The 25,152-nt window shown below is 34.3% G+C and overlaps 3 protein-coding genes across 8 annotated transcripts; 2 read left to right on the top strand and 1 right to left on the bottom strand.

Annotated features, from left to right (window-relative positions):
• Nucleotides 1–3,718: 3,718 nt before the first annotated feature.
• Nucleotides 3,719–6,696, top strand: LOC113862643 (exocyst complex component EXO70E2). The gene is made up of 2 exons (XM_027495738.1): nucleotides 3,719–4,054; nucleotides 4,190–6,696. The coding sequence occupies exon 2, from the start codon at nucleotides 4,388–4,390 to the stop codon at nucleotides 6,419–6,421; it is 2,034 nt and encodes a 677-aa protein (XP_027351539.1). The 5' UTR covers nucleotides 3,719–4,054; nucleotides 4,190–4,387; the 3' UTR covers nucleotides 6,422–6,696.
• A 4,011-nt stretch (nucleotides 6,697–10,707) lies between these two features.
• LOC113862783 (glycine-rich RNA-binding protein 4, mitochondrial-like) lies at nucleotides 10,708–14,210 on the top strand. Of its 2 annotated transcripts, none has more exons than XM_027495984.1 (5): nucleotides 10,708–10,855; nucleotides 11,757–11,901; nucleotides 11,980–12,048; nucleotides 12,530–12,636; nucleotides 13,364–14,021. In XM_027495984.1, exons 2-5 carry the CDS (start codon nucleotides 11,766–11,768, stop codon nucleotides 13,820–13,822), a joined length of 771 nt encoding a protein of 256 aa, XP_027351785.1. In that variant the 5' UTR covers nucleotides 10,708–10,855; nucleotides 11,757–11,765; the 3' UTR covers nucleotides 13,823–14,021. The 2 variants fall into 2 exon arrangements, with proteins under 2 accessions (XP_027351785.1, XP_027351786.1); XM_027495985.1 differs by having other exon boundaries at nucleotides 10,748–10,859; nucleotides 13,364–14,210.
• Nucleotides 14,211–15,392: 1,182 nt separating this feature from the next.
• LOC113863891 (protein RIK) lies at nucleotides 15,393–25,024 on the bottom strand. 5 transcript variants are annotated; one of them, XR_003504569.1, is made up of 12 exons: nucleotides 24,686–25,024; nucleotides 23,300–23,516; nucleotides 22,418–22,519; nucleotides 22,293–22,327; nucleotides 22,128–22,203; nucleotides 21,650–21,781; nucleotides 21,495–21,572; nucleotides 20,455–20,548; nucleotides 20,235–20,352; nucleotides 18,599–19,232; nucleotides 16,289–17,529; nucleotides 15,393–16,095 (listed from the first exon to the last, which is right to left on the bottom strand). XR_003504569.1 is itself a non-coding variant. In XM_027497658.1 (12 exons), the coding sequence occupies exons 1-12, from the start codon at nucleotides 24,763–24,765 to the stop codon at nucleotides 15,974–15,976; spliced, it is 1,887 nt and encodes a 628-aa protein (XP_027353459.1). In that variant the 5' UTR covers nucleotides 24,766–24,936; the 3' UTR covers nucleotides 15,520–15,973. The 5 variants fall into 5 exon arrangements, 1 of the variants encoding a protein (XP_027353459.1); XM_027497658.1 differs by having other exon boundaries at nucleotides 15,520–16,095; nucleotides 16,289–16,487; nucleotides 24,686–24,936; XR_003504571.1 differs by having other exon boundaries at nucleotides 15,548–16,095; nucleotides 23,300–23,512; nucleotides 24,686–24,936.
• Nucleotides 25,025–25,152: the final 128 nt, after the last annotated feature.

Raw genomic sequence — 25,152 nt, 5'->3', positions numbered from 1 at the left:
ATTTTTAGAAATAATATTTTAGCATGTTATACTTTTTGGTGTGTTATAAGAAAACTAAACTTGCTAATACACATTTTAAAAAATAAGTGGATTTAAGTTAGCAACCATGGGTGTTTATATACATTTACTTATTATCATTTGTTAAATATGTTAGTAAATTACACTTTTAATGTATTTTAAAAAACCAAAAGTTGTAAGTTGACAATATACTCAATGTAAAAAACATTATTAAGTATGGTTCTGTTTATGAAACATTATTAAGTACGCCACTAATGAAGTTTCAACCTTTGGCAGCTAGTTCATTTTATATTTCTTTTCCAATAGTACTCCTTTGACTATGGATAATAATGTGAAATAAAATGTATAGCCCAAACAATCGGGTCAAGTTTCGAATTCTAATGTTCCAATGCATTGTATAGAAAATGTTACACAGATCTAGAAGGGCGGCATTTTGTGGTGTTTCTTCTAAAGCTCTTGTTCAAGTTTTATTTTTCACAAATGGCTTGTTATTGATAAATATAAACAAGAGAGAAAATTAATCTATTCATATAATTTTGCAACATTATAGCATGTTCTTATAAAATTTATATGCATTTAAAGATAAGTTTGAATATATTTTTTTAATTTTGATACATGAACACAAATGAGTGAGACAGAACTTTTTTCTGTCTAACGGCTAGGACTTTTTCATAATACACATCTTAAATTGTTTGATAGAAAACATTTTATATAGTTACGTCAAATGAGAGTAAAAATTTCTTATAAAATACAAAGTAAATAGTCTAATTCTTCATGATTTATCTTAATCTAAAGCTCAATAAATAATATCTAATGATCATGATAACATCTTATCATTGTCATTCACGATTATGCAATATACAAATAGCTAATTAATGTTAATCTACAAAATAGATTTGAGAAAATTAACAATGTCCTAAAAATACTAATTAAAAAATAAAAAGTAAGTAATTTATTAAAAATTATACAAAAAAATACATTGATAATATTTTCTTACAGTTTTTTTCACTTTTAATTTTCTAAGAGCTTTGTTAACATTTATCTTATCATAGTCACGCCAACCATAATCTGTGTCTTGGCTTTTAACAGCTTCCTTCAAGAAAGAATATATATATTTTTATTTTATCTTTACAATTATTTTAAATTATTGTTTTTTTATATTTAAAAATAAAAATACATTATATTTAATTTATAAAATAACAAGAAAATTAATAAAAAATATATTAAAAGATACACTAACGTTCTTTGAGAAAAGTCTCAAATGTCAGACGTGACGAAAAAAATATGACATTACATTTTTAAACTTATTTTCAATAAAAGTTATGGTCAAAATTATATCATATAATGTCTCATGTAATGAAAGCTTATAAAATAAATATTTAATTAAATTACTTATCCAAATATTTACAATGTTAACGTGATAAACAAAAATTAAAACAAGTCCTCATGTGTATTGATTTTTTAGAAAAAAAAAAAAAAGCAAAGAAACTCCCTCCTTAATTAGCAATTTAGAGCTTTAATAAATTGTCAAAATTTGAAGCAATACCATAGAATGACGGGAAAAAAAAAAGTCTAAAAATTGGACAAAAATTGATGATGAGTCAATGAGATCAGGCACTATTAACTTCCATCCAAAGTCAACAAACATATTCATTCTGACCAAAAAATGTAGAAAAAAATTACCATTTTAACATTTTCAAATTCGAATAATTGTTCATACTTTATGTAGTTAAGTGGGATCATTGGAGTCAAGTTCCTTACTCCAACTAAACTATAAGCATGCATATTTCAATTCTATAGGTTAAACCAACCCATTAAATATACATATTTTGATGTTTCATTTCGTTTGAGCAAAATGATAGCAATATATTCTTTAATACATTCTTTATTATTAATTAAAATTTATTAAAAATTAAAAAATATAAAAAAAATGAATGAAATCCATTTTTTTTATAAATTTTAATAAATTTTAACTAACGGATAAATTTTAACCAACATCACAATTAATGCCCATTTTGTAATTGTAAAACTTCAAACCACAATTTGTCCAAAGCTCTTTCTTTTTTACTTTGGAGTGAATCAAAGGGTCCTTCTGTGTTTATTTTATGTGACAGTGAATTGGGAAACAGTGGAAAGAGAGTGTCGATTCAAAAGAAAAGTAGAAGAAATTTTTTTGAAGAAAGAGATAAAGCAGCAATGGAGCCCAGTGTCACATAATTTTGTGAGTCACTGTTTATGTTACTTAAAATAAATTATGCTACCTTCTTTATTGTCTATTCATTATTATTAAATTTGTGCCGTCCAAATTGATTCACTGTCACATCTATTACACTTTTGATACTTGCACTGCTACAATACCACCAAATTCCCTCTATGCCTTGTTTGTATCTGAAAAGAAATAAAAAATATAAATAAATTGAAGAAAAGATTGTTGAATACATGGATTAATAAGTATTGAATTATTTTAGTTTAACTAGTTATTTAAATTTTAAATTTTAAACATGTAAGAAAAATTTATCTTTCTCAATAACTTAATCTCAGCTCAAGTAGGTTTATTGAAGAATACCTGTGAATTAAATAAAATAATAACAAATGAATAAAAAGTAAATAAATTTCGAAGTTGTTAAGATTTTAAAAATTAAAGAAATAAAAATGTCCATTTTCCCTTTATTTATTTGCTTGAAAAGAAAATAATAATAGATATATATTAAATGATACTTAAACCTTTATAATATAATAAAAAAAGAATTAGACACAAGTTTTTATCTTTATACTAACCAAAGGAGTCTCTTCTCTTTCACTTTTTCATCTCAAATCAGGAAGGGGTTTTTACAGGCGGTCCCAACCCTTTTTATCTCCCCTAATTGTTAGATGCTCCAACGAATGTAAAGTATTTAATTTTTAAAAAAAAAACATAATTTCTATTTTCATATTTTTTCTTATATTTATTTTCCTTCTCACTTTAACTAAACATATGCTCAGGAGTGAAGAAAATTAGATTTATAATTTCTCATTTTAAAAATAAGAAACAGTAATCTAATGCTAATTTTAATGAATCCATGTAAAATAAAAAATAAAAAAATCCATATCGCTTTTACTTATTATTAAGAAAGTTATCCAAATCTGGTAAAAAATTATTGCGCCCTAACCTAACCAAAGTTTGCCAGCAATGAAGGAGGGAAAAACTCACTCGTGGCAGGCCAAGGAAAAGATAAGGTTCGGAGAAGTCAAAGGCAAAAACAGTGACACAAGAAACTCAATATTATGTTAGTATTTTATTAATTTAGTGCATTCAAATTAGATACGTCAGATTTACATAAATTTTCATAAATAATTTTCTTAAAACCGTGTTCATTCTTAAAATATGTAATGATACACTGATCATTGATTTAATTTAAAATATATATTAATTTTAATATGCTAATATTTAAAGATAAATACAGTTTTATGGCTTATTTTACAAATAATCCCCTTTAAAGAATTAATTTTTAATCTCTAATTGTCGGGTAATTGTACATTAGAAAACGGCATATCCAAATCAAACATGCTTTTCAAAGTACTAAATACTATATATCCTATATAATTTATAAATAAGATGAAGAGACTGCAATAATGTAACCGAAAAAATGTAAAAAATAGAGGTGTAAAAATAAAACAAAACAAGGTTCAGTACGGAAAATTTTCTATATTTTAAGGATAGTTTGAAACAAGTTGCAGCCAGAGAACGAGGGTGAGATTGGTCATAGAAATTCGCAGCCATAGCGTTATTTTCTTATATTTTTCTTTTTTCACAGATATATATACTTTGTTTAAATTTGTCTGTTTGAAAAGTTCCAAAAGGCTGGCCCTTTTACCCTTCACTTTCTTTCTCCATTTTCATCACAACACAACAATTGTGCCTGCGTTCAAAAAAGTCAAAATTCACCGTACAGTGCTTTTGGTGCTTTTGCTGTCCTTCCAGATCTTGCACAAGATTAAATTCAACTCTTCTTCACTCACTGTTTTCTGGGTTGTTCCTGTTAAACAGGAAGTAAAGGTAAGTTTTTGTGTGTTCCCTTTTTCTTTTTATTATGATTATACTTTTTTTATGGTTCATGGTTCATCTGAGGGCTGCAATATGTGTATTTTGGTCTTTGTTGTAAATAAAAATGAGTTTTTTGGGTTTTTGCAGCTTGACATAATCAGAAGGTTTCTCTTCTTACCCATATGCCCTTTTGGTTTTGAATTTGATTGGTGAGTCCTGATGTTCTTGGTTGGTGTGTGAATTTATTGAGGAGCTTGTGTTGGAGGATTGTGGAGAAGGAAGTGTTAATCTTGATTTTGAAGTTGAAAAGGTTTGATTTTGAAGTGGTTTTGTTGAGTGCTCTGAATGGCTGTAGAGGAGTCTGAGCCTGTGATTCCGGAGTTAGAAAGGGAGGAGAGCTTAATTGCTGCTGCAAGGCATATTGTGAAGGCATTGGGGTCAAATAAGAACTTAACTAGTGATGCCAAGAAAATTCTGGCAGATCTTGGCACTCAATTGTCTTCCATGACCATACCAAGTGAGAAGGAGGAGGGGAAACAAAGGCAAGGGAAGGGTGACGGTGGCGATCATGATGGTGATGACGGCGACGATGATGATGAGGGTGTTAGTGCTATCGAAGAACGGCTTGGTGTGATTCAGGAGAAAATAATGAAATGGGAGGAAGATCAGTCCATGATTTGGGATATGGGACCTGAAGAAGCATCTGAGTATTTGCATGCTGCTAATGAAGCACGCCGGTTGATTGAGAAGTTGGAAAGTTTACATTTGAAGAAAGAGGACCTAGAGTATAAGTTTATGCAGAGGGCTTATAGTGTTCTTCAAACAGCTATGGCAAGGCTTGAAGAAGAATTCAGGAACTTGCTTATCCAGAACAGGCAACCTTTTGAACCTGAATACGTCTCTTTTCGGTCCAGCGAGGAAGATCCTGTTGATGAAAACTCTATAGTCTCTTTAGGTGATGAATCAGTTGAGGAATCACTTCAAAGAGATAGTGTCAGCAGAGCCTCTGAGGAGCATATCATTGATTTGGTTCATCCAGCTGTGATCCCAGATGTCAGGTGTATTGCAAACTTGCTTTTTGCTTCTAATTATGTCCAGGAATGTTCCAATGCTTATACCATTGTTCGGAGAGATGCATTAGATGAGTGCCTCTTCATTCTTGAAATGGAAAGGCTTAGCATTGAGGATGTCTTGAAAATGGAGTGGGGTACTTTGAATTCAAAAATCAAAAGATGGATTTGGGCAGTGAAAATCTTTGTTAGGGTGTATCTAGCAAGTGAGAGGTGGCTTAGTGACCAGATTTTTGGGGAGGGTGAGCCTGTTAGTCTAGCTTGTTTTGTTGATGCATCTAAGGCTTCAATATTGCAGCTTCTGAATTTCAGTGAAGCCATGTCTATTGGCCCTCACCAACCTGAGAAATTGTTCCGAATCCTTGACATGTATGAGGTTCTTGCAGACCTCATGCCAGACATTGATGCTTTGTATTCAGATGAGGTTGGTTCTTCTGTTAAAATTGAATGTCATGAGGTTCTGAAGAGATTAGGTGATTGTGTGAGGGCAACATTTCTTGAATTTGAAAATGCCATTGCCACAAATGTATCATCGACCCCTTTTGTAGGTGGTGGGATACATCCTTTGACCAAATATGTTATGAATTATCTTAGGACTCTTACTGACTACAGCGAAATACTTAATCTGCTTCTGAAGGACCAAGAAGAAGAGGATGCCATTTCGCTGTCACCTGACATGAGCCCAGGTACAGAAGAAGATAGTAGAAGCCAGGGATCTCCTGGTAGAGTTTCCTCAATGGCCCTCCACTTTCGGTCAATTGCTTCAATCTTGGAAAGCAACCTTGACGAAAAGTCCAAGTTATACAAAGAGGCCTCCTTGCAGCACTTGTTCTTAATGAACAACCTACATTATATGGCTGAAAAGGTTAAGGGGTCTGAACTCAGGCTCGTATATGGAGATGAATGGATTCGAAAGCGCAACTGGAAGTTTCAGCAGCATGCAATGAAGTATGAAAGAGCTAGTTGGAGTTCCATTCTCAATTTGCTTAAGGATGAGGGAATTCATCTTCCAGGCACAAATTCTGTCTCGAAAAGTCTTCTTAAAGAGAGGTTACGCAGCTTCTACCTTGGCTTTGAGGATGTTTACAGGATCCAGACAGCTTGGCATATTCCAGATGTTCAGCTTCGTGAAGACTTGCGAATTTCTATATCCCTCAAAGTAATACAAGCTTATAGGACATTTGTTGGGAGGAATAATAGTCACATAACCGACAAACACATTAAATACACTGCTGATGATTTAGAAAACTACCTTTTGGATTTCTTTGAAGGATCCCAAAAGTGGTTACAAAATCCCCATAGAAGGTGATAGCAGATAGACAAGAATAATCCTGTGTTCTCTAGCAGAGACTTGTATGTGGTCACAAACAGGTTAAGGTCCATGTCAAAACCTTATTTTTCCACTTAGTGTGCATTACATGTAATGATTGGAAAAGTTTCAGGTTTATGCTACTTTTTGCAATGTATTCTTTATATTTTCTTATATTTGAATTAAAATAGGAGTATTATGATATTCTGTTGCCTTTCTCTTTAGGTTTTTGAGTCCAAGACACGCAATAAATCTAAAACGATGGAGATTATTAAGGACCTTAATGAAAAGCAGGGTTCTATATTCAAATTCTCTTGTGATTCTCACAAAACTTGCTTAGAACTTCAAGTTATGTTGGAGGCATAAGAATAACACCATAAACCAAAATTAAATAACCGGTAACAGTTAGCGTTTTGACTCCACTGAATGGTCATCAAAGAAATCTGTGTTAGTCAAAATCTAGAAATAGTATTTGAAATTGCTCCTGATAAGGCAAGAGGGTATTTTAACTTTGACCTGCAATTGATGAAATTATCTGGAAAGGAGGGATTTGAACTTTGAAGTCAACTTTAGATTTTCGTGTCAGATGCATTCACCAAACGGCCTGCAAAAAATAATTAGGTCAATTTTGTAGTCATTTCAAGTTTCAAGTATAAGTTAACATTTGGTTTAACCTTTTTTTGAATTTTGGAAGTCAAGACAAATTCAATTTAGAAAAACCCTTAAAAATTAAAATTAGCTTTCTAATGAACAAAAGCCCTAAAGTAAACTTATTGAAGAGGCTAGTTAGAGGAGCTTCAATTTTTAAGCGCTTGTGTTAGAGGAGCTTTAACTCTAGCGCTTGTTCGTTTACCATCTAAAACAAATTTCATATATAACCTGTTTGGATGTTTGTTTCAACTTCCATTCACGAATTCCTAAGCCTAAAAATGGAGTTTTTCTGAAGTGAAAATTATCTCCTTTTATTTAAGGCAAGTTTAAAACTATTATAACTAAAGCGCATGAGAAGAGTTTAACTCAAAAGACTACTAGTACATTAGATGAAAGTACTTCAAAGTATCATATTGAGTATCTAATTTTACTTAATAAACTCAACTCTCAATGAAAGCACCTACTGTTATTTAGTATTTGGTACATGTGGAGAGTTCAACTCAAAAGACTAGTTATTAATTAGAAAAATTTCGACGTTTAAATATCACATTAAGCATTTTATTCTACTGTACATGAGACTTTTAACTAACCTGTACATAAATAGGCACACTCTGTGTAGCATACACTTTAATGTAAAATTTATGGTTAAATTTAACTTTAACAAACATTTTAATAATATTTAATGGTTTAAAATTAAGATTATTAAACTTAATTTTACCAAACTTAATAATAGACTGTACTAAAAAGTTGAAAAGAAGTGGGTCCAACTCTGCCTATTGGCAAATTGGTGAAGTGCACTTAGTCTTTCCCCCTCCAAGTGTAACTCTGCTAACGGAAAGAGACACTTCCTTGAGCAAGTTGAAATCTTGGGAGGGTTCTAAGTGCACATGTCCAATAGTCTGCATCATTGGTCAATGTTTTTAATGGGAAATTGAATTTGGACCTAACACTTTTTGTCAAGCCATGTGAATTATGTAGATAATAAGACCCCTTGTCCCACCATCACTCCAAAAGAAATAAGGAATAAATTAATGGACCGGTACGGTGCATCCACCAAAGCTTTTCCTCAAACAACTATTCTTTCGTCTCATGGACCCAAAAATAAAAACTATTATTTCTTCTCTCATTGAAAATGTTTAAGGTCCTCATTGGTTGGCTTTATTTTAAGTGTAATATGGCAAAAGCATGGTGACATGTTAAAATTGCTAAGTGGCAATGAGTGTTCTTCGAAGACTCGTTATTGAAATGTTGTATGACTAGTGAGAAATATAATCACCCTTTGACCAAAATTAAAGAACTAAGCTCTGAAACCCCTTTTCTAGCAATATATTATGTAGGTATAGAATATTGGATATTATGAACTGTGATTTGAATTATTTTTCAATGGTTAAGAAATTCTTACAAGTTACTGCAATTTCAACCATGGTTGTTCACCCGAATTTGTGGCTGAAATTTTGAGCATTCATAGACAGCAAATTTATGTCACCAATTAAGGCAAAAATTGGTGACCATAGACAGCAAACTTCCCCATGAGTGAGGGTTCGGATCCCCCTCATATATAATAATGATAAAACACATACACATATATAATCAATCATAAAATTATTAAAATATTAATTATTAACTTTTTTTAATTAATAATTATAGCTGCAATCAACGTTTAAAGTGCACCGCCTCACTTTAATATAATAAAATTCAATTTCCAACATTATATATAATTGGCTAAAGGCCTAGTACTAAAATCACCATAAACAAAGATTTTACCCAATGCAATCTTCTTATCAGAAAAATTTTAAAACAAAAACAATAGTCAAATAGAAGGAGAGGGGGAAGGGGTGTAAATGGGGTCACAGTAAGGATGTGATTCAACAAAACAAACTAAAACTTTACAGACAAAGACTTGAAATAAACATCTAAGGAAAAAAAGTATGGTGCATTTATGTATTATGGTTGACCGGAGTATGTTGGGGACTAGACATAATTTTACTTTGAATCTTCAACAATTTATAATGCTTGGAAGCAGTCAACAAAGCCATGTCACATGGTAGATCTTCCTTGGATCACTTGCTCAAGCACTCCTCCAGGTTGTTCATAACCAACTTTGTTCGTTTTACCCCTATGTGTTGCGATCAATTATCCTTCATGGGCAGTGGACGTTTTCATTCGTGTCACTGATTAGGTCAGCCATTGTCCTAACCCTACGGATTTTAGTGTCAATCAACCTTATTATCATCATACGACTAGGTGAGGATTCCAACCACCTGGCCTAGTACTAAAAACAATTTTAGTGGTATTTACAGATTTCATAGGAAAAAAAAATACTGATGTTGCAGGCACGGAACGAGTCAAAAGAAACTTCAATACATACAATTTTACAATCTTTATTCTTATATAGTATAGTGATTTTCATTTGTCCATATCAAAATGATGCACCACTTTTTTTTAAGCATTTCACAGTTGAATAGCAATGCGAAATTGGGTCAAGTCACTTTTAAAATAAACTTAACTTCTAAAAAATAGACAAGCAAAGGTGCATTAATCTTTACCAACATTTGGCAACTACATAAGTAAAGTTTTGTTGAAAGTCTTTTATTGTGTATTCACGTGAGTCCTTTATTTCTTTATTTTTGGTCAATAAACGTGTGTCCCATTATTTTGGTCAAGAATAATCGTGTGCCTTGGGAATATGTTCAGCATCATCCAACCAAACTGGGCTAGTGGATCTCAAACACGGGCCACAGGAAAACATTGATTTGAGATTGGGATCCAAAGTCACACCCTTCTACTGTGTGTTCACTGGATTGAGATCTCTACAGTGGAAAATTCACTGCATTCCCTCCAATTTTAATCTCATCTATTCGTTTTAATATGTATTATTTTTGAATAAAAAAATAAAAAAACTAAACATAATACAACAAGTATTGACAAATAAAAATGATAATAACACAACTAGTAGAATCCAAATCCAAAGCTTTATAAAGTAATATAATGGCTAATTCCTAGCTCAATAGTAGATACATGTATGAGTTTTGCTTGAAAACCCTCCAGATTTTGTTCCGTTGTTATATACGTCAGCTCTATATATAGTAGGATGAAGTTTGTTTTCAAATTAAAACAAAAATACTTAGAACTTAGGAAATAACAAAAACAAACTTAAAATTTTATAATAAATTCCTCAGCGTCACCTTTTGTTTTTCGAAAACCAAATAAAGAAATGCCTTAATAAACTAAAATAAAAAATCTTTATTTTTACAACAATATCTTATGGTATTTTATTTGTTAAGGGACATAGTTTTATTGTTATTCAACACTTTTTATATTTCTAAAGTTTAGTTAATTATTAATTTATTCACATTCCTTTTGTTAAACTCAATATTTTTCAAAATTTTTATTATCTCACATTTCTTGAAGATACATTAATTTTTTAGAATTTTGCTATTTTTATTTTTCTCTATAAAATAATTAATATGTAATAAAATAGATAAAATGGATTTATTTATTTTATTTATAATTAATTCATGCAAAGTATTAGTATAATAACTAGTTATATTAAAATGTGTACTCTTATTAAAAAAAATACAAAATTAATTTTTTGAACAATAAAAAGACCCAGAATTATTTGTGCAACACCACGTGTCAAGCTGCAAAGGCAGAGCCAAAGCCCTATTTTAGGTAAGCGTGGATTTACGAGGGTTTTGGCTTTGGCAGCTTCATAACACCGTTTTGAGTCTCAGCATACAGCTGAGAAGAGAAGAGAAGAGAGCCTTCACTGTGCTTTTCAAAGTTTGTATGATCTCAAGTTCAGAACTTTCTTGCAACCCATTTTTCCTATTTCCATCATCGTTTCACTATTGTTCTCTTAAAGCTTGTTTGGCTATTTTTTCATTTCTTTTATTTTGCTGCTTCCCCTTTTAATTGGGGTTGTAGTGATTGCTTGTTTATCTCCTTGGTTATGCTTATTACGGTGCAAATTTTGATTTTTATGGTCTGCAAGACTTGTGTTTTATTCATAATGCAAGTGAGTGTATTTGGTTTTGCTTTTCAGTACATTTATGGCTAAGAAACTTTTTTTTCCCTTAGAAGTCTGTGGAGTTTCCACTGCACAATATGATACTGGCATGCGTTCAGCATAAATAGAGTTTGGTGTTATTTTGTCATTCTTAATCTGGCAATTGGCAATACCAAGGGTCCTTGGAAGCCATTTCTTGTATTGGGTACAAAAGGCCATGATAAGTTTATAATTTAATTAGGAGTGAATTACTTCTAATAATGGGGCTGAAAGCATGTATTCAAGTGTCCATGACTACTATAAGATCATCATTGCCATTTAGTTTAGTTTTGGGGTAGGGAGGGAAGGGAAGTGGAGTGAAGTCCAAAGGGATAGAAACCAGCCAAGAGAGAAGCGGTGATACATCGTTCCCCTCTTAGGCCTCTGCCTAATGGATTGTACTCGGACATGCAAACTTGGTGCTGTGGAGTGTGGAGTTCAACCACAAGTCCACAACCCTTGGTGATCTCCTTTGATTTTTGCCTGTGGCTAATGTGAAATTGGATTGCAACTGCATTAATGATTCTTTTTAATGTGCAAGTAACCCTGGGCTGGAACTTTTGTATGCTGCGGAGCATCAATTGCAATCAACAATTAATATACTGTATAACTTTTTGTTGTGCTATACTTTTAAAGGTTTGAGCAATGGCGTTCGTCAATAAAATTGGAAATCTACTCAAGAACTCTGCTGTCAAGCATATCAATCAAGAAGTTTCTATGTCTACTCCGTCGGTTTTCCAAGCAATTCGATCCATGTCATCTGGAAAGCTTTTTGTTGGAGGTACATTTGTTTGTCTTGCTGATCTATATTTTAGAATAGAACATAGCTATAATTCTTCAATTTCCAATTATATTGCAGGTATCTCTTACAACACTGATGATATGAGTCTGCGGGAAGCTTTTGCTCGCTATGGAGAAGTAATTGATGGTATTTTCCTGGCTCATACTGTACTAGTTTTTCATTATTACAGGAAAAAGTAATATGCCCCCCAAAATAGGCTCACATGTTTCTGAAAATTTCACTGGTGAGCCAAAGTAAACCAATATAATGCTCTTTATATATATAGTTTGATAGAGTGGATACCTTTTTTAATGTTAAAGATTTAAAGTAGAGGCTATTCATTTGTAGTTGTGTACTTGTGCCATTGTTTCTTTTGCGGTTGTACTTTGCTCCTTGTTCCTCTATTTTGTTAGAATTAATCTTAAAATTGTAGTTGTTAGTCATGACTGATGAGTGATGATAGAGTGGTTTAATTGTCACCAACTGTAATGTGTGACAAACTGCTGAGCAACAATAAAATGTTTATATAACAAACAATAAAATATTGGCTTTTTCAAGCATTTTTATTTCATAATATGATATTTATTGGTTTCAGCACTGAAACTGGTTGTTTTGGATATTCTTCCAGCTAGGGTTATTATGGACCGTGAAACTGGTAGGTCAAGAGGTTTTGGCTTCATAACTTTTGCAACAAGTGAGGATGCATCTTCTGCTATTCAGGGCATGGATGGCCAGGTATTATCAATTTTTCATGCTAACTTTTAAAATTGGCATTCATGACACTATTTCATGTGATAAGACATCATCCTCATGTATGAAGAAATTATACGTTTGTCCTCATATTATTTATGAAGTAGTTATTAGTGAAAAACCTTGTATACATAACTGGAGTACACAATTGCTGCTATTTGGGCCCAAGGTAAGATTGACATGTAGAACACAATGATGATAACTTTTTGTTGCATATTCAAATGGCTTTAGAGTTCAGATTCAGGCATTAAAAAAAACATTTATTCTGTAATGGTTGAGGCTTCTTGAAGTTGAGTGTAAATAACTTATGTTACCTAGTATTGTTGTCAAGAATGCTTTGTACTGAATAATCTTTGTTACATTTTCTATTTATTCCAAGAATCAGTTCAAAAGTAAGAAAATTTGAGAACCCAAGCAATCTTACAACATGAATTATATTTCAAATCCAAGATTTAGAATTTGAATAATGTAGGAAAATATTTTATCAATTAAAATTTAGTAAACTAAGTTACCAGTTAAATTTAATCTTGTCTATTTAAATAAAGAAAAGAGGAATGAAGATACAATTCTTCATATGACCGTTGAATTAGAATTTTAGCATCAAATAATTGTTACTGTTAGTTTCAATAGCTTAATCTTGCTGATGCTGATGTTTACAAAGTTTAAAAGGTTGAGCATTGTTTCTTTGGCATCTCAAATAGTAGTGTTACAGGATCTTCATGGTCGGAGGATACGAGTGAATTATGCTGCAGAAAGGTCACGTCCAGGGTTTGGTGGTGGCGGCGGCTATGGTGGTGGCGGATTTGGTGGTGGTGGCAGTGGCTATGGTGGAGGCAGCTATGGTGGTGGTAATTATCAAGGCAATGACAATAGGGGTGGAAGTGATGGTTATGGTGCTATGAGCAGCTATGGTGGTGGCAATGCTGAAACTAGTTACTCTGGTGGTGGGGGTGCTAGTAATTACCAATTCAATGTAAATTCTGGTGGAGATTTTGGCCCTGCTAGCAGTGAACTAAGCAACAAGTCTGGTTTGCAATATGATGGTCAATTTGGTAGCAACCAAAATGACAGAACAGGTGCAGACAATGATGAATTCAGTGAGCCACTTGAAGACAATCATGTGAGGGAGAACAACGACGAACCTGATGACTTCGCCCAGACCCGGGGGTGAGAGAATCTTCTCCATGAAGAATTTCCTTGCACAGGGCAAGTTACCTTTTGGTTTGATGATAAGCCAATGTGTTTCCAATATTGGTTTACTTTTTCATCCCTTTAACTTTCTGTTCTTCATTGTTTGGCTTGAATTTGATAGTTTGTCAGCTAGTGACTGATGTAAAATAAGATTTTTCTAGGCGTTTGAAAGTTAATTAGCTATTCGCTTGTGCTACTGCTTCAGAGATGGAGTAAGTCATTCAGACGGATCTCAAAGATAAAAGATCTTGGAGAAGCATGAGTAATGAATATTCCTAACAAGTTGATAATCATTTGAAATTGTGGATTTGTAGAAACATGCACCAAGAAAAACATCACTTGGCCAGAAAATATATTCTTAGAAGAGCAGAACATATCACTTGGTCCGAGCATATATTCTTCTAAGAACAAAATAGGTATGATCGAAAACACATTTGAAGGGATCAGTACTGGTTAATACATTGATATTTTTCAAATTTTTTGGGGTCATTAATACATTGAGATTTAAAATTACCTAAATAAAATGGGAAGAGCCTTGGTTAGCCTCCATCCTGAAAATTGGACAAGATATAGATCCCTGCTAACCGATATACAACTACGTTATTTCTCAAAATGTTTTCACTGTGAATCACCTCTAAAGAATAGGTGACTTGATTTTTGAGCTTTGATTTAAAGCATATTTGGTTCGGCAGTGTGGTACCTTGGACGCGAATCTTGTTAGCGCTACAGAAGGTAGCTTATATTGTATATAGAATGCCTATCCAAACATGCCAATATTGTCGAACACCAAGCCAGGCAAATTGGAAATAGCTTGTCTTTGTTGCTTCAGTTAGCACTGCAAGTGGAAATTTGTCCAACTAGGTTTTAGACTTCCGAAATGCGAGGGTGAATATAATTTTTTTTGAATGTTATGTTGTGGTTGAATATCAAGTATGGAGATAATAATAGAATTTAAATATACTGATTCTCAAACATGAATTACCAGTGTAATTGAAATAAACTAAAATTAAACTCAATAATACAACAAATATAAACTAAAAAATTCATACATATCCACATTTTCTCTATTACACACGAACATCTCTTATATAGTACTAGTCGCAACCTGTCCTTTTTCCTATGAACATCCACAGGCCTGAATCTTAGTCAATAGTGCACAACTATAATTGACACAAACCTTTTTGTTTATGTAACAATTAAATTTTCTTTATAATAATTGAGTTTGTAGCTTTTGCTTGTCTTAGTCAATAGTGCACAACTTCTATAATTGACACAAACCTTTTTGTTTATGTAACAATTAAATTTTCTTTATAATAATTGAGTTTGTAGCTTTTGCTTGTTCTAAAAATTTTATTTATAACTGAAAACATAATGTTAATAAAAGAACAGGTAAGGTGAAAGTTTATTTATGTATGAAAGTTTTAAATTATGGAAAGATAAGGTGAAATGGCAAGTGACATCTCCACAGAAATGTTGACTAGCCAAATTTGAATACTGTAAACATTAGACGTGGCGACACTGCAACTTGCAGATCAATTTTAATATATTGTAGGGAAAACGCACTACGATTTATATTCAGATTGCATAAGATTTTGGGCAATTTGCATTTACATCATATACAAATTGTACTTCTAAAAGTTGCATTTCCAAAAATTTAGAGCATTACTATGGAAACAGCAATAAGAACAAGATGCTTAGTTGTAGGAAAAAGGTAGCATGTAGAACGGGAAGCATAGTTTCGTTCATCAGTTCGGAGGAATCACTGAGAGGGTGCCAACTAAAAATGAACTAGGGGAAGAAGCAAAAACCATTCCTTATCATAGGCATCGTAACATCATATTAGCCCACTAAACTACAAAAAATAGACTACCAGTGTACATGTATACTTATAAGGACAAAAAATTACAACAGACGATCCGGTCTCATAGTATATGAGAATGGGCAATTACGACTTAAAGTCAAATGCTACTCAACAGCCAACTATTCGGCTCCAAAAATCCATGGGCTTCACTCTTGTTCCATTGGGAAAGTGTTGCTATAACCAGCATTCAACGACCACTAGTGCAATGACTTAGTCGCAACCCAAATAATTACCTATTTACATCTCTTATGTTAATATGTACTTCGCAGCTCATAAAGCCCAAAACGGCTTTTGAACCCCAATTGTTCGGGTGGCATGAGGAAGTGAATCCCCACTGGAATCGTCTAGATCATCATCATCCTCTCCATATTCCATTAGCTTGACCAATGTATCTGAAATAAATAAAGTTGTTACACAAGAGCAATCTAAAGATGGCTAATAACTAACAAGGGCATTGAACAGTAAAATTACAAAGTCGGACAAAGCAAACAATAAACACCCATACTACGGATTACAGAGAAAACGATGAATGGAGCATCAAACCAACATTAACCCAGATAAAGTAAAAGCAGATTTAGTTCTAACCAGGAACTGCATCAGATTTTGCCTTAACTGAATTCCTAATGCTGTCCTGAACTTTAGCTTCAGGTGCATCAGAAAATATGGGTGGAGGTGGAGGGGGCATAGTTCTTGGTGGAGGTGGCAGCTTTCCATTGGATGATGGCTGGACCAACTTCTTAGGAGCAGGCATAGTCGATATTTTAGGTTTTAGAGGTTCCAATCCCTGCAATTGAGTTAGAGTGGGAGAAAACAACAATCCAAACACAACTTCCGAATCAGATATTTTACTAATTGTTTCAACACGCCAAACAAGTGAATTAAGACTCTCAACTTCAAAGGAGAAAAACAAGTAAACAAAGCAAGGTAAAACAATATAAGGTGACTAAGCAGTGTAGCAACCAGGAAAGTACAAAAATGGTAATTGTGTAAATGAATAGATGATATAATTAAGATGGGTGCAAAATTTATTGCAACCCATGCTTCCAATAGATAATCATGGCAAGATAACTGTACATCTGAAGCTCAAATTTTCCATATAAAAAGGTTTGAGCACCAGTACCAATGTAGCATTGATATCAAAAATCAAGATAAATAAATCTTGCACTCAAGACTGAGTATTTTGGTGAGAGATGGGTTCACTGGTAGTACTGGAACCTGATTTTTGGCAAGCAATGGGTTAATTGGTAGCACACAAGATGTGAGGGTGTGTTTTTTACATGGTGGTGTAAGATGTTTTCATCTTTTTAGTTGTAATTGGCTAAAGAAAAATGCAAGAATATCAAACGAAATGGTTTCTATTTTATCACCTCCAGGTTGACAGCACCATGGTTTTAAAATATTAGATGTTTGTTAGTGTCAATTCAATGGATAACCCACTGAAAGGGCTTTATTATTTTAACAAACTCCGCTCATATATTTTTAATTTTATTCATTTTCTTATTGTACCTTGCCCTGATATCTCATATCTATATCCTATATCTCTAATTTTATTTTTCCCTGTAACGGGATGTTTCAATTTGGTGCTGATAAACCCTTTTCTTCAAGTGGGTATGACCAAAAGCATGCTGCAACACCTTTTGCAGCTATTTTACCAACGAAGGTAAAAACCAGAATAACATCTTGGATTGGCAAGGGCATATGCTGTGAAGTCACAAGCACCCTCCTACTCCTTCAAAACTGAAAACCCTGTCAAACATACAAACCAACGGCCCAACAGACAGGTCCAGTGTCAGCCTATTAGCTTCATAGAAGGTCAGAGAAAATACCTGGAATATTGAGCATTAACAGTCAGCACAAGATAATGTGTTTGAATCAGAACAGAGCAACAGACGAAGAACATTTGAGGGAAAAGTTTTGTAAGGCTATTTTTCTTTGATAAAGGAAAAAATGGTAAGTTCATCTAAACAAACAACTGGAAGTGAATATGCAAAATATATGCATCATGCAAGCATGAGAACCACAGGCACACCCCAAGCTGCAATCAGAAGAGAAGGGAGGGAGGGGGGGTGGGGAGAGAAAGGATAGGAACAACAGTGGAAATGAGCTAATTATCACTTGTATCCTTTGGGGAAATAAAGAAAATTTCTTACCAAATCAATAAATTTGGAGACATTATTTAAGCCTAAGACAAATCTGTCTACACATAATTCACCTCCCTTTCTGAAGATTTTGAAACTCAATATTATTTTAGTTATTGGACTACAATATTATAACTTAACATCCGTTCATTATGAAAACCAAAATTCATAATGATAAGTTGATAATTACGGTTAAAAAATATTAGTGAATAATATAAATAATTTTCAATAGCAATGTGGGTATAGAATCATTATCAAAAGAAAACCAAGCATTGCTGTCAGAGATTATCTGAATCACTTAATGAAAAGGCCAGTCTACAACTCTGCATAAAAATGTCAGGAGTTAGTGTCAACTCAACAAAGGAGTTTCAAAAGAGAGTAGAGTTTTGGGGCTGGTGTCTTGTTTCAAAAATGTTTTTGTTTAAGTAAATTCAAGATTCTTAAAAATCATTCTGCCAATTTAGAATTACAATGCTTCTTTTCCCCTTGTTTCATTATGGTGCTCCTCATTTACAGCACTAATGGCAGGTTAACTCTTGCTTTGATGCTTGATAGATATTGACATTTTCAAATAGAAATAGTATATCAGAATCAACCGAGCACCAGTAGAAATAAATCTGACTTTCTGTAAACCAAGCGCTTCCATTCATTTGCTAGCTTACTAGAAACTACAATTAGATGAAGGGGATTGAATGATATTCTCCCTTGATAAACGCAATGATGTATTTAAAGATTTTATCAATGACAATGCAATGACCTGATCAAGCTTTGTAGAGCCCTTTGAACCAACTGGTAACTCTTGAAACTTTCTTTTCTGAGGTGGCTGCTTCTCCTTTTCACAATCAGAGCTTGTGGTTGACTTGGATTCTCTGTTTGATGCCGATGTTGTGGGAGCAACTGTTGATGCAACAGGAGGTGAGTGTCTCAAAGCAAGGGCAACTTGTTGCAAAGGGGTAGCTTGAGGATATATCCCGTCATATCCAAAATAGCTAGTGCAACGTGATACCAAAGAGGGAGTATAACCAACCATGTTTGGTTGAGGCACAGAGCTTAACTGTCCTGTAGATTGCAGCATAGTCCCTGAAGTGAGGGCAGTGGTGACACCAGGCACTCCAACCAAGGAAGCTGGAGGAACCAGTGTTGAGACTGGTGATGACAATGAACTCGTGGTAAGGCCTGTGCTTGCCTCTAGCTCAATTCCAGAACTCTGAACTCCAGTCAACAACTGATGTGGGGGTGGAACAGCACTATAAACTTGTTGTGGGGGTGTAATGGTAGTAGGAATCTGCTTTGGCAATGAAGAGCCACTATAAATCTGCTGCGGTAGTGGAACAGCAGTATATACCTGCTGCGGAGGTGGAACAGCACTATAAACCTTACATGATGAAACCCTATGACAGTTAAACCACAAGTTATTTCCTAAAAACTATAAATCCAACATAAAGAAGTTTATCACGGTAACAACATTAAATTAATCAAATAATGCAGTTTAAATAATTGAAATATCAGATGATAGGAGAATTTTACTCTACTACCAGTCAGATTTATCAGACCCCTTACTTCCCACCCACACACTGCTCTCTCAAACTCAATCTCAGTTAACAGAAAATTAATATCCAATACGAACCAAAAGTTCAAAATTTAATATTTGAATCAGCCAACAAAGTTGAGAGTTCAAATTACCATATTAAAATACACTGTTCACAGTCAAGAACAGTATCTGCAACACAGAAGTACTCAAGTTGTAAATTAAATAATAAATAGTTATTGTAGGATAACTGTAAGTTTGTCAATGAGAGAGACAGACAGCAACTAAAGGAAACACATCTTTAAGAAAATAATTTATGCAGCTCTTCATGACATTCTGTCAAGGAAGTGACTTGAGACTAAAAGCTCTTAGGCATCAAGCTGAAAACAAAACTCTAGAGCATACAGGGCTTCCTTTCATTGTAATAACAAATGCTTGAGTGTTCATTTTATTATTATGTCTGATCCTATTGTATATCAATCCTTTCATATTCCTGACAAAAGAGTACCTAGCAATTATTTAGAGTTCTCATGTTTTTCCTAGATGGATAAAGAAAAAATTACTATTTAGACCCCCCCTTTCCTCAATGGTACCAAAGTAATATACCAAAAATTGACAATTATAATTCCATGAATGAAAAAGGTATGTTGACATTGGTACGCAATAAAATTGCATTATCAGAAGGTAAGTTGTCATGCTTCATGAATTATTGAATACTAGAAATTAGTAATTTCTGCAAAAAGATATTATTAATGAATGTGGTAAGAGCTAAAATCTGATGAGGACAAAATTTCTGAAATTTTCCATTCTGTAGGACATCTGGCCCACAGATCCTACACCCTTATCACAGTATAAAATTAAATACCTTGAAGCACCACACTCTGTACTGATTGTATCCAAAAGATTTTCAGCCAAAAACTTGGCATCTTCAAGACTTTTTGCATTGTTACTAGATAAAAACAGATGTAGAGGCTGCTGTCCATCTGCAACCAGAAAAGGACTCAAATTGAAAACCATATAGATTTAAAATATGCTATGCTGAAATACCATGCCATTCAAAGGTCCAGATCCCACAAATGAAGTACCTGCTCCATTCAAGGACTCATTGTGTCCTGAACCACATCCTCTCAGTATAACCGTTGCTCCTGTTTCATTCATAATGTGATTTATATACTGGTCCTGCACGTTCAAATCCAAACCACCACCAACACCAAAACAATTTCTCCCAATTGTATGGAGATGTCAGAGAAAGCTTGAAACATTAGATTATCTCGATTTCATTATAAACAATGTAAAAATTCTGAAAATATTAAAGTAGAGAATTATATTGGCAAATGGAAATAAATATAATGGTGCAGGGCATCGAAGAAAGAATAACAGCCTAGGCAGGATTACTAATTCTGTAGGATAATTACTAATTAGCATAAGTCAAGATTTGTTGTTTGGGTAAATTGAGCTTTTAGACTTAGTTATTGATATGTGAAGTGTGAACTACTAAAGGTTCAGTCTTTACCTTTTCTTTTGGTAGTTAAATTTTTAGTTTGTAGCTATTTTATTTAGCAGGCAACCTAATCTTGGGAGTGTGTGCATGTGTGTGGACAAACTTTGACCCCAGTCTCTAGTAATAAACTTCATAAAATTTTGCTCTATACCAAAAAGTCTTCTAAAGTCATCAGAATAACCCTTCCCATCTTTCTAAAGATAACTTTCAGCGTCTAACAAGTATTACAAGGCCATATGAAACCATAAACTGCAACAACATTCTTTCACTCCCCAGTCCGTTCCCTCTTTTTTCTTGCATAATCAACTCTTGGAAAATCATCTCTCTTAGCCGTACCTCAGATTTTCATGCCATCAAATTAGAAGTTCAGAACGATACTCCTAGTGAGCTAACGGCTAAAATAGTAAATGCATGAAAACAAATGCAACAGATGACTAAGTGGTCACACCACAAATCATCAAATGAAACCAAAAAGGCCAGTGGATTACAGAAGAAAAACTCCATAGGTTCTAGCAATCCTCTCATAAAATTTGTGGCAAATTTATCCACATATGGTCATATACACAAGCACCACCTCCAAGAGTGATTAGACTAGATAAATCAATTGGGTGGAGATGAACTTACATTTGGTCCACGTATACGAGCAACAATGTTCAGTGAAGGATCAGCATCAAAGCCCAAAAATACACATGTACTCAGCATCTGATTCAGTAAGAAATTTCAGTTGTTTACGCATCACAAAAAAACATGAATAAATGTAGTAGTGAATGAATAATTACCTTCAGTCCATTAACCAATGCTGAAGGAGAGGCAGAAGAAATTGACGGTGAATTTTGCCCCAGTCTCAGCATTTCTTCCACCATTGCAGCAGCACGATCAACAGCTAAAATTCGTTCTGCTGTCTCTTTTATCTGCAATATAATTTAGTGTCACCAAAAGCAAACTAATTTGCATTACCATGTTGTGAGCGATGATACAAAAAAGCCATGTGGTTCCTTTTCAATAACAATAAAACATTTAAAGTTACAAACTCATCAATCCCTTTCGTATGACATTTCATTTATTAATTTGATAACTGATTATATATTATTATTCTTTTGACTTCTCCAACTTTCAAAACTACACATCTGACTGACCATAAAGTAATAAATGTTTGCTTTCATATCAAAATAAAGAATTACACAAAAATTTCAAATGAATTTTGATTATTTAACCCAGTCATCATGTTATATATAAAAAAAAGACAGCAGCTTTTACATGAGCCCCTGCAGAGATGTGAAGATACAACGGTTTCTCTCCATCAGGTGGTGCATTAGGTGGTCGATACTTCCCCCTATGGAAAAATTCAGCATAAACATTACAGGCAGGCGTATGGAAAACATTAAAAAAGGACTTTAGAAATGCCTTAAATGACCTACAAACCTAGTTATGACTATAGCACCAGTGCACCTCTGGATCTGCATGGAGGAGAAAATCAATCATTAGAGGAAAAAACATAAAAGAAGCTCGAAGATAAAAGGATGTAGAATTGACTGTAGGTAGGTCACCTCCTCTTGTGTCTGGCGCTTTGTCAACTTGTAACGTACTGAAGACTCTGCATCATTTATGACAATTTCTCGAGCAATTATCAATTCATCTTGGATCTTTTGCTACAAGAAAATTTATCCCACGATTAAGATATGGAACTTGAAATATTATTTTAAACACACAAAGAAATCTATAATGAAAAAATGTTGTAAAAAATTTATAAGGGGAAAAAGGCATCAGAAGCATGATGCAAAATATCTATGTTGTTTCTGCTTCCGTCCTTGCATCTTGTTCATTTTAGTAGTTTTTGTTTATGCAAATTTACTTCAATGGGTATTTAAACCTGCTGAGGAAAATATGATTCTCAGCAATACCCTGTTCTGCTATGCTTTTTTGTACTCTTTCTAATAGCTGACTTTTATAACCAAGTAATAACTGTTGCTTATATTTCAACCAAAACAAAGTATTGCTCATACAACTTACTATACTAAATCTGGTAATCTCTGTTTGCATTTTATTTAGCCTTCTATATAGCCTTATTTGTCATTGTGTGACTGTGGAATAATGCTACATAGGAGAGATCCTTGTTTCCACATAATCACAGTTCTTCCCTACAAACTTTAATGCTGCTCTTACAATACTACATTTGGGACAAATATTACGATTTTCAAATTGAAGAAACCCTGGTGGAGCATAATTCATCCCCCTTTTGTGTTTCTTGCACCTTCAAAAATCTCCTTATCATTCCCATGTTAAAATCCCTGGATGGAATTTCATTTAAAGTCTACAAACTCTCCATCCCCAAAACCAGACAATAAAACGTCAATGTGACTGTTTGATCAATAAAGGCTGAAACGGCACCCACAAAAACAATAAACATTTCAATAGATTAGACATCTCACTTGATTCAATTTTTGGGTGGCAGCGGAGGCATTGAGTTGCTGAAGCTGAACTGAAGCTGCCAGAGGATTTGTCAAAAGAGCGCCAGAGATAACCGGATTCACACCCGGAAATGCAACTCCTCCAAGGGACGCAGCATTGCTCAAAGGAAGGGCTCCAGGAACTGCCATCCCAACAGGTACCAAGGACTCTGCCGGTTGATCCCACTTTCTCTTCTTCCTACACAAAAACCAAAACATGCATCAAATCCAAAAGAGTAAAATTCGTTTAGCAATTCCATCATGTGTCAGTGTAAACCTAAAATCTCAAGCACTACGCCATAGATCCGGATCCCCTTTCGTTCTGGCGGGAACTGCACAGTGCAGTCCAATTTTCACTTAAGCAAATCCTCCATATTTGCAATTATTCTGATGAGTCCCAGAATCAAGAAAGAAGGAGGAGGAAGTTTGAAGGTGAGTTCCCCTATCTCTATAGTAGATATTCCTCCACATTTCTTTGGTGGACCTTGCAGACAAGGGATGAAAATGGGTACCCCAATCTACAATAAAGCTTCTAACCAAGACCCATTTCTCGTCCTCACCCACTAATGCACCATTTGGAGCAACATCAAACTATGCACCAACAGAAACACCTACCTCAACACCAACGGAAACACCCACATCAGCACCCAGAAAAACACCAACATGGGCACAACAAACGCACCCGTGCCAGCACCTAAAGGAGAGGAAGAAGGTGAATGGGCACCAATACCAACAAGTGGAACTCTAGAGGATCCTGAAGGGGCACCAAGTGAGGCACCTACAGGGGGACCAAATGAGGAAGATGGCGACGTAGACAATACTCAAAAAGCACCCACAGTGGCACCTCAAGAAGGAGATCCATCAAATGACTCCGAAATTCGGGACTTGATTTTGTGGGTGAAGAGAATGACTGGTGAGTTGTAGGAGAAAGAGATAATCCCCTGAATCTCGGGAGCCAATGGATTAGATTGGATTGAAAAATTAGATTTTGGGGTGATGGAACTGGAGGTTTCCAACTCTCCAAGCTATGCCCGCAATGAAAGAAAGAGTGCATCCTTTTCTCATTCTTTACGTTTTCTGTAGTTCTTCTCTAAGAACTCACCTTCAAACCATCCTCCTCCTTCTTTCTCGATTCTGGGACTCAGCAGAATCACTGCAAAATTGGAGGATTCGAGCCAAAATTGGACTGCACCGGCAGTTCCCGCCAGAAAGGGAGGGGATCCGGATCCCATAATTTCAATTTCTAGATTAAAAAAAAAACGAATCGACAAATCATTTGATAAAAGCAACACCACGCAAAGGCCAAACTTGATTGCACATAATTTACAAAACATGAAAAGGAATTCATTCCAACGAAGTAGGTTTTACCTCTGCCTCGTTTGCGAAGCATCGTTGGCTACGGAGGTTTCATCGGACGAAGAAACCCTAACGCTGCTATCCTCTGTCATTGTTTATTCTGTGTTTGCTTCGTCGAGCGGAAGAAAGAAAATTTGCAATTTCTTCGCGCTTTTCGGTTCCAAAGGCAAATTACCGATGAACGTGTTTGGTCAGCGAAACGGGGTTTTTGTACCTATCGCCGTCTTTTTAACCCATGGCTCAGCAAATGCAATTGTCGTACGGTTGCATGACGCGATATGAGAATAAACGACACCATGCGAGGACTAAACGATGACGATTGACAGACATCCTAATAAACGTGTGTGGAATGAATTGTAAATGTAAGTTTAGATTTTTTATTTTACAAATTAATATGCAAGTATATGCGTAAAATTATTAAAATCTGCAATTATTTTATGCATAACATTGTTGAAGTTAAAAAAGCAGTAGTTAGATTT

The sequence above is a fragment of the Abrus precatorius genome, unplaced genomic scaffold (assembly GCF_003935025.1).
Source record: "Abrus precatorius isolate BTA unplaced genomic scaffold, Abrus_2018 Scaffold3, whole genome shotgun sequence".
Taxonomy (NCBI): Eukaryota; Viridiplantae; Streptophyta; class Magnoliopsida; order Fabales; family Fabaceae; genus Abrus; species Abrus precatorius.
This window is presented reverse-complemented; position numbering and strand designations above follow the sequence as displayed.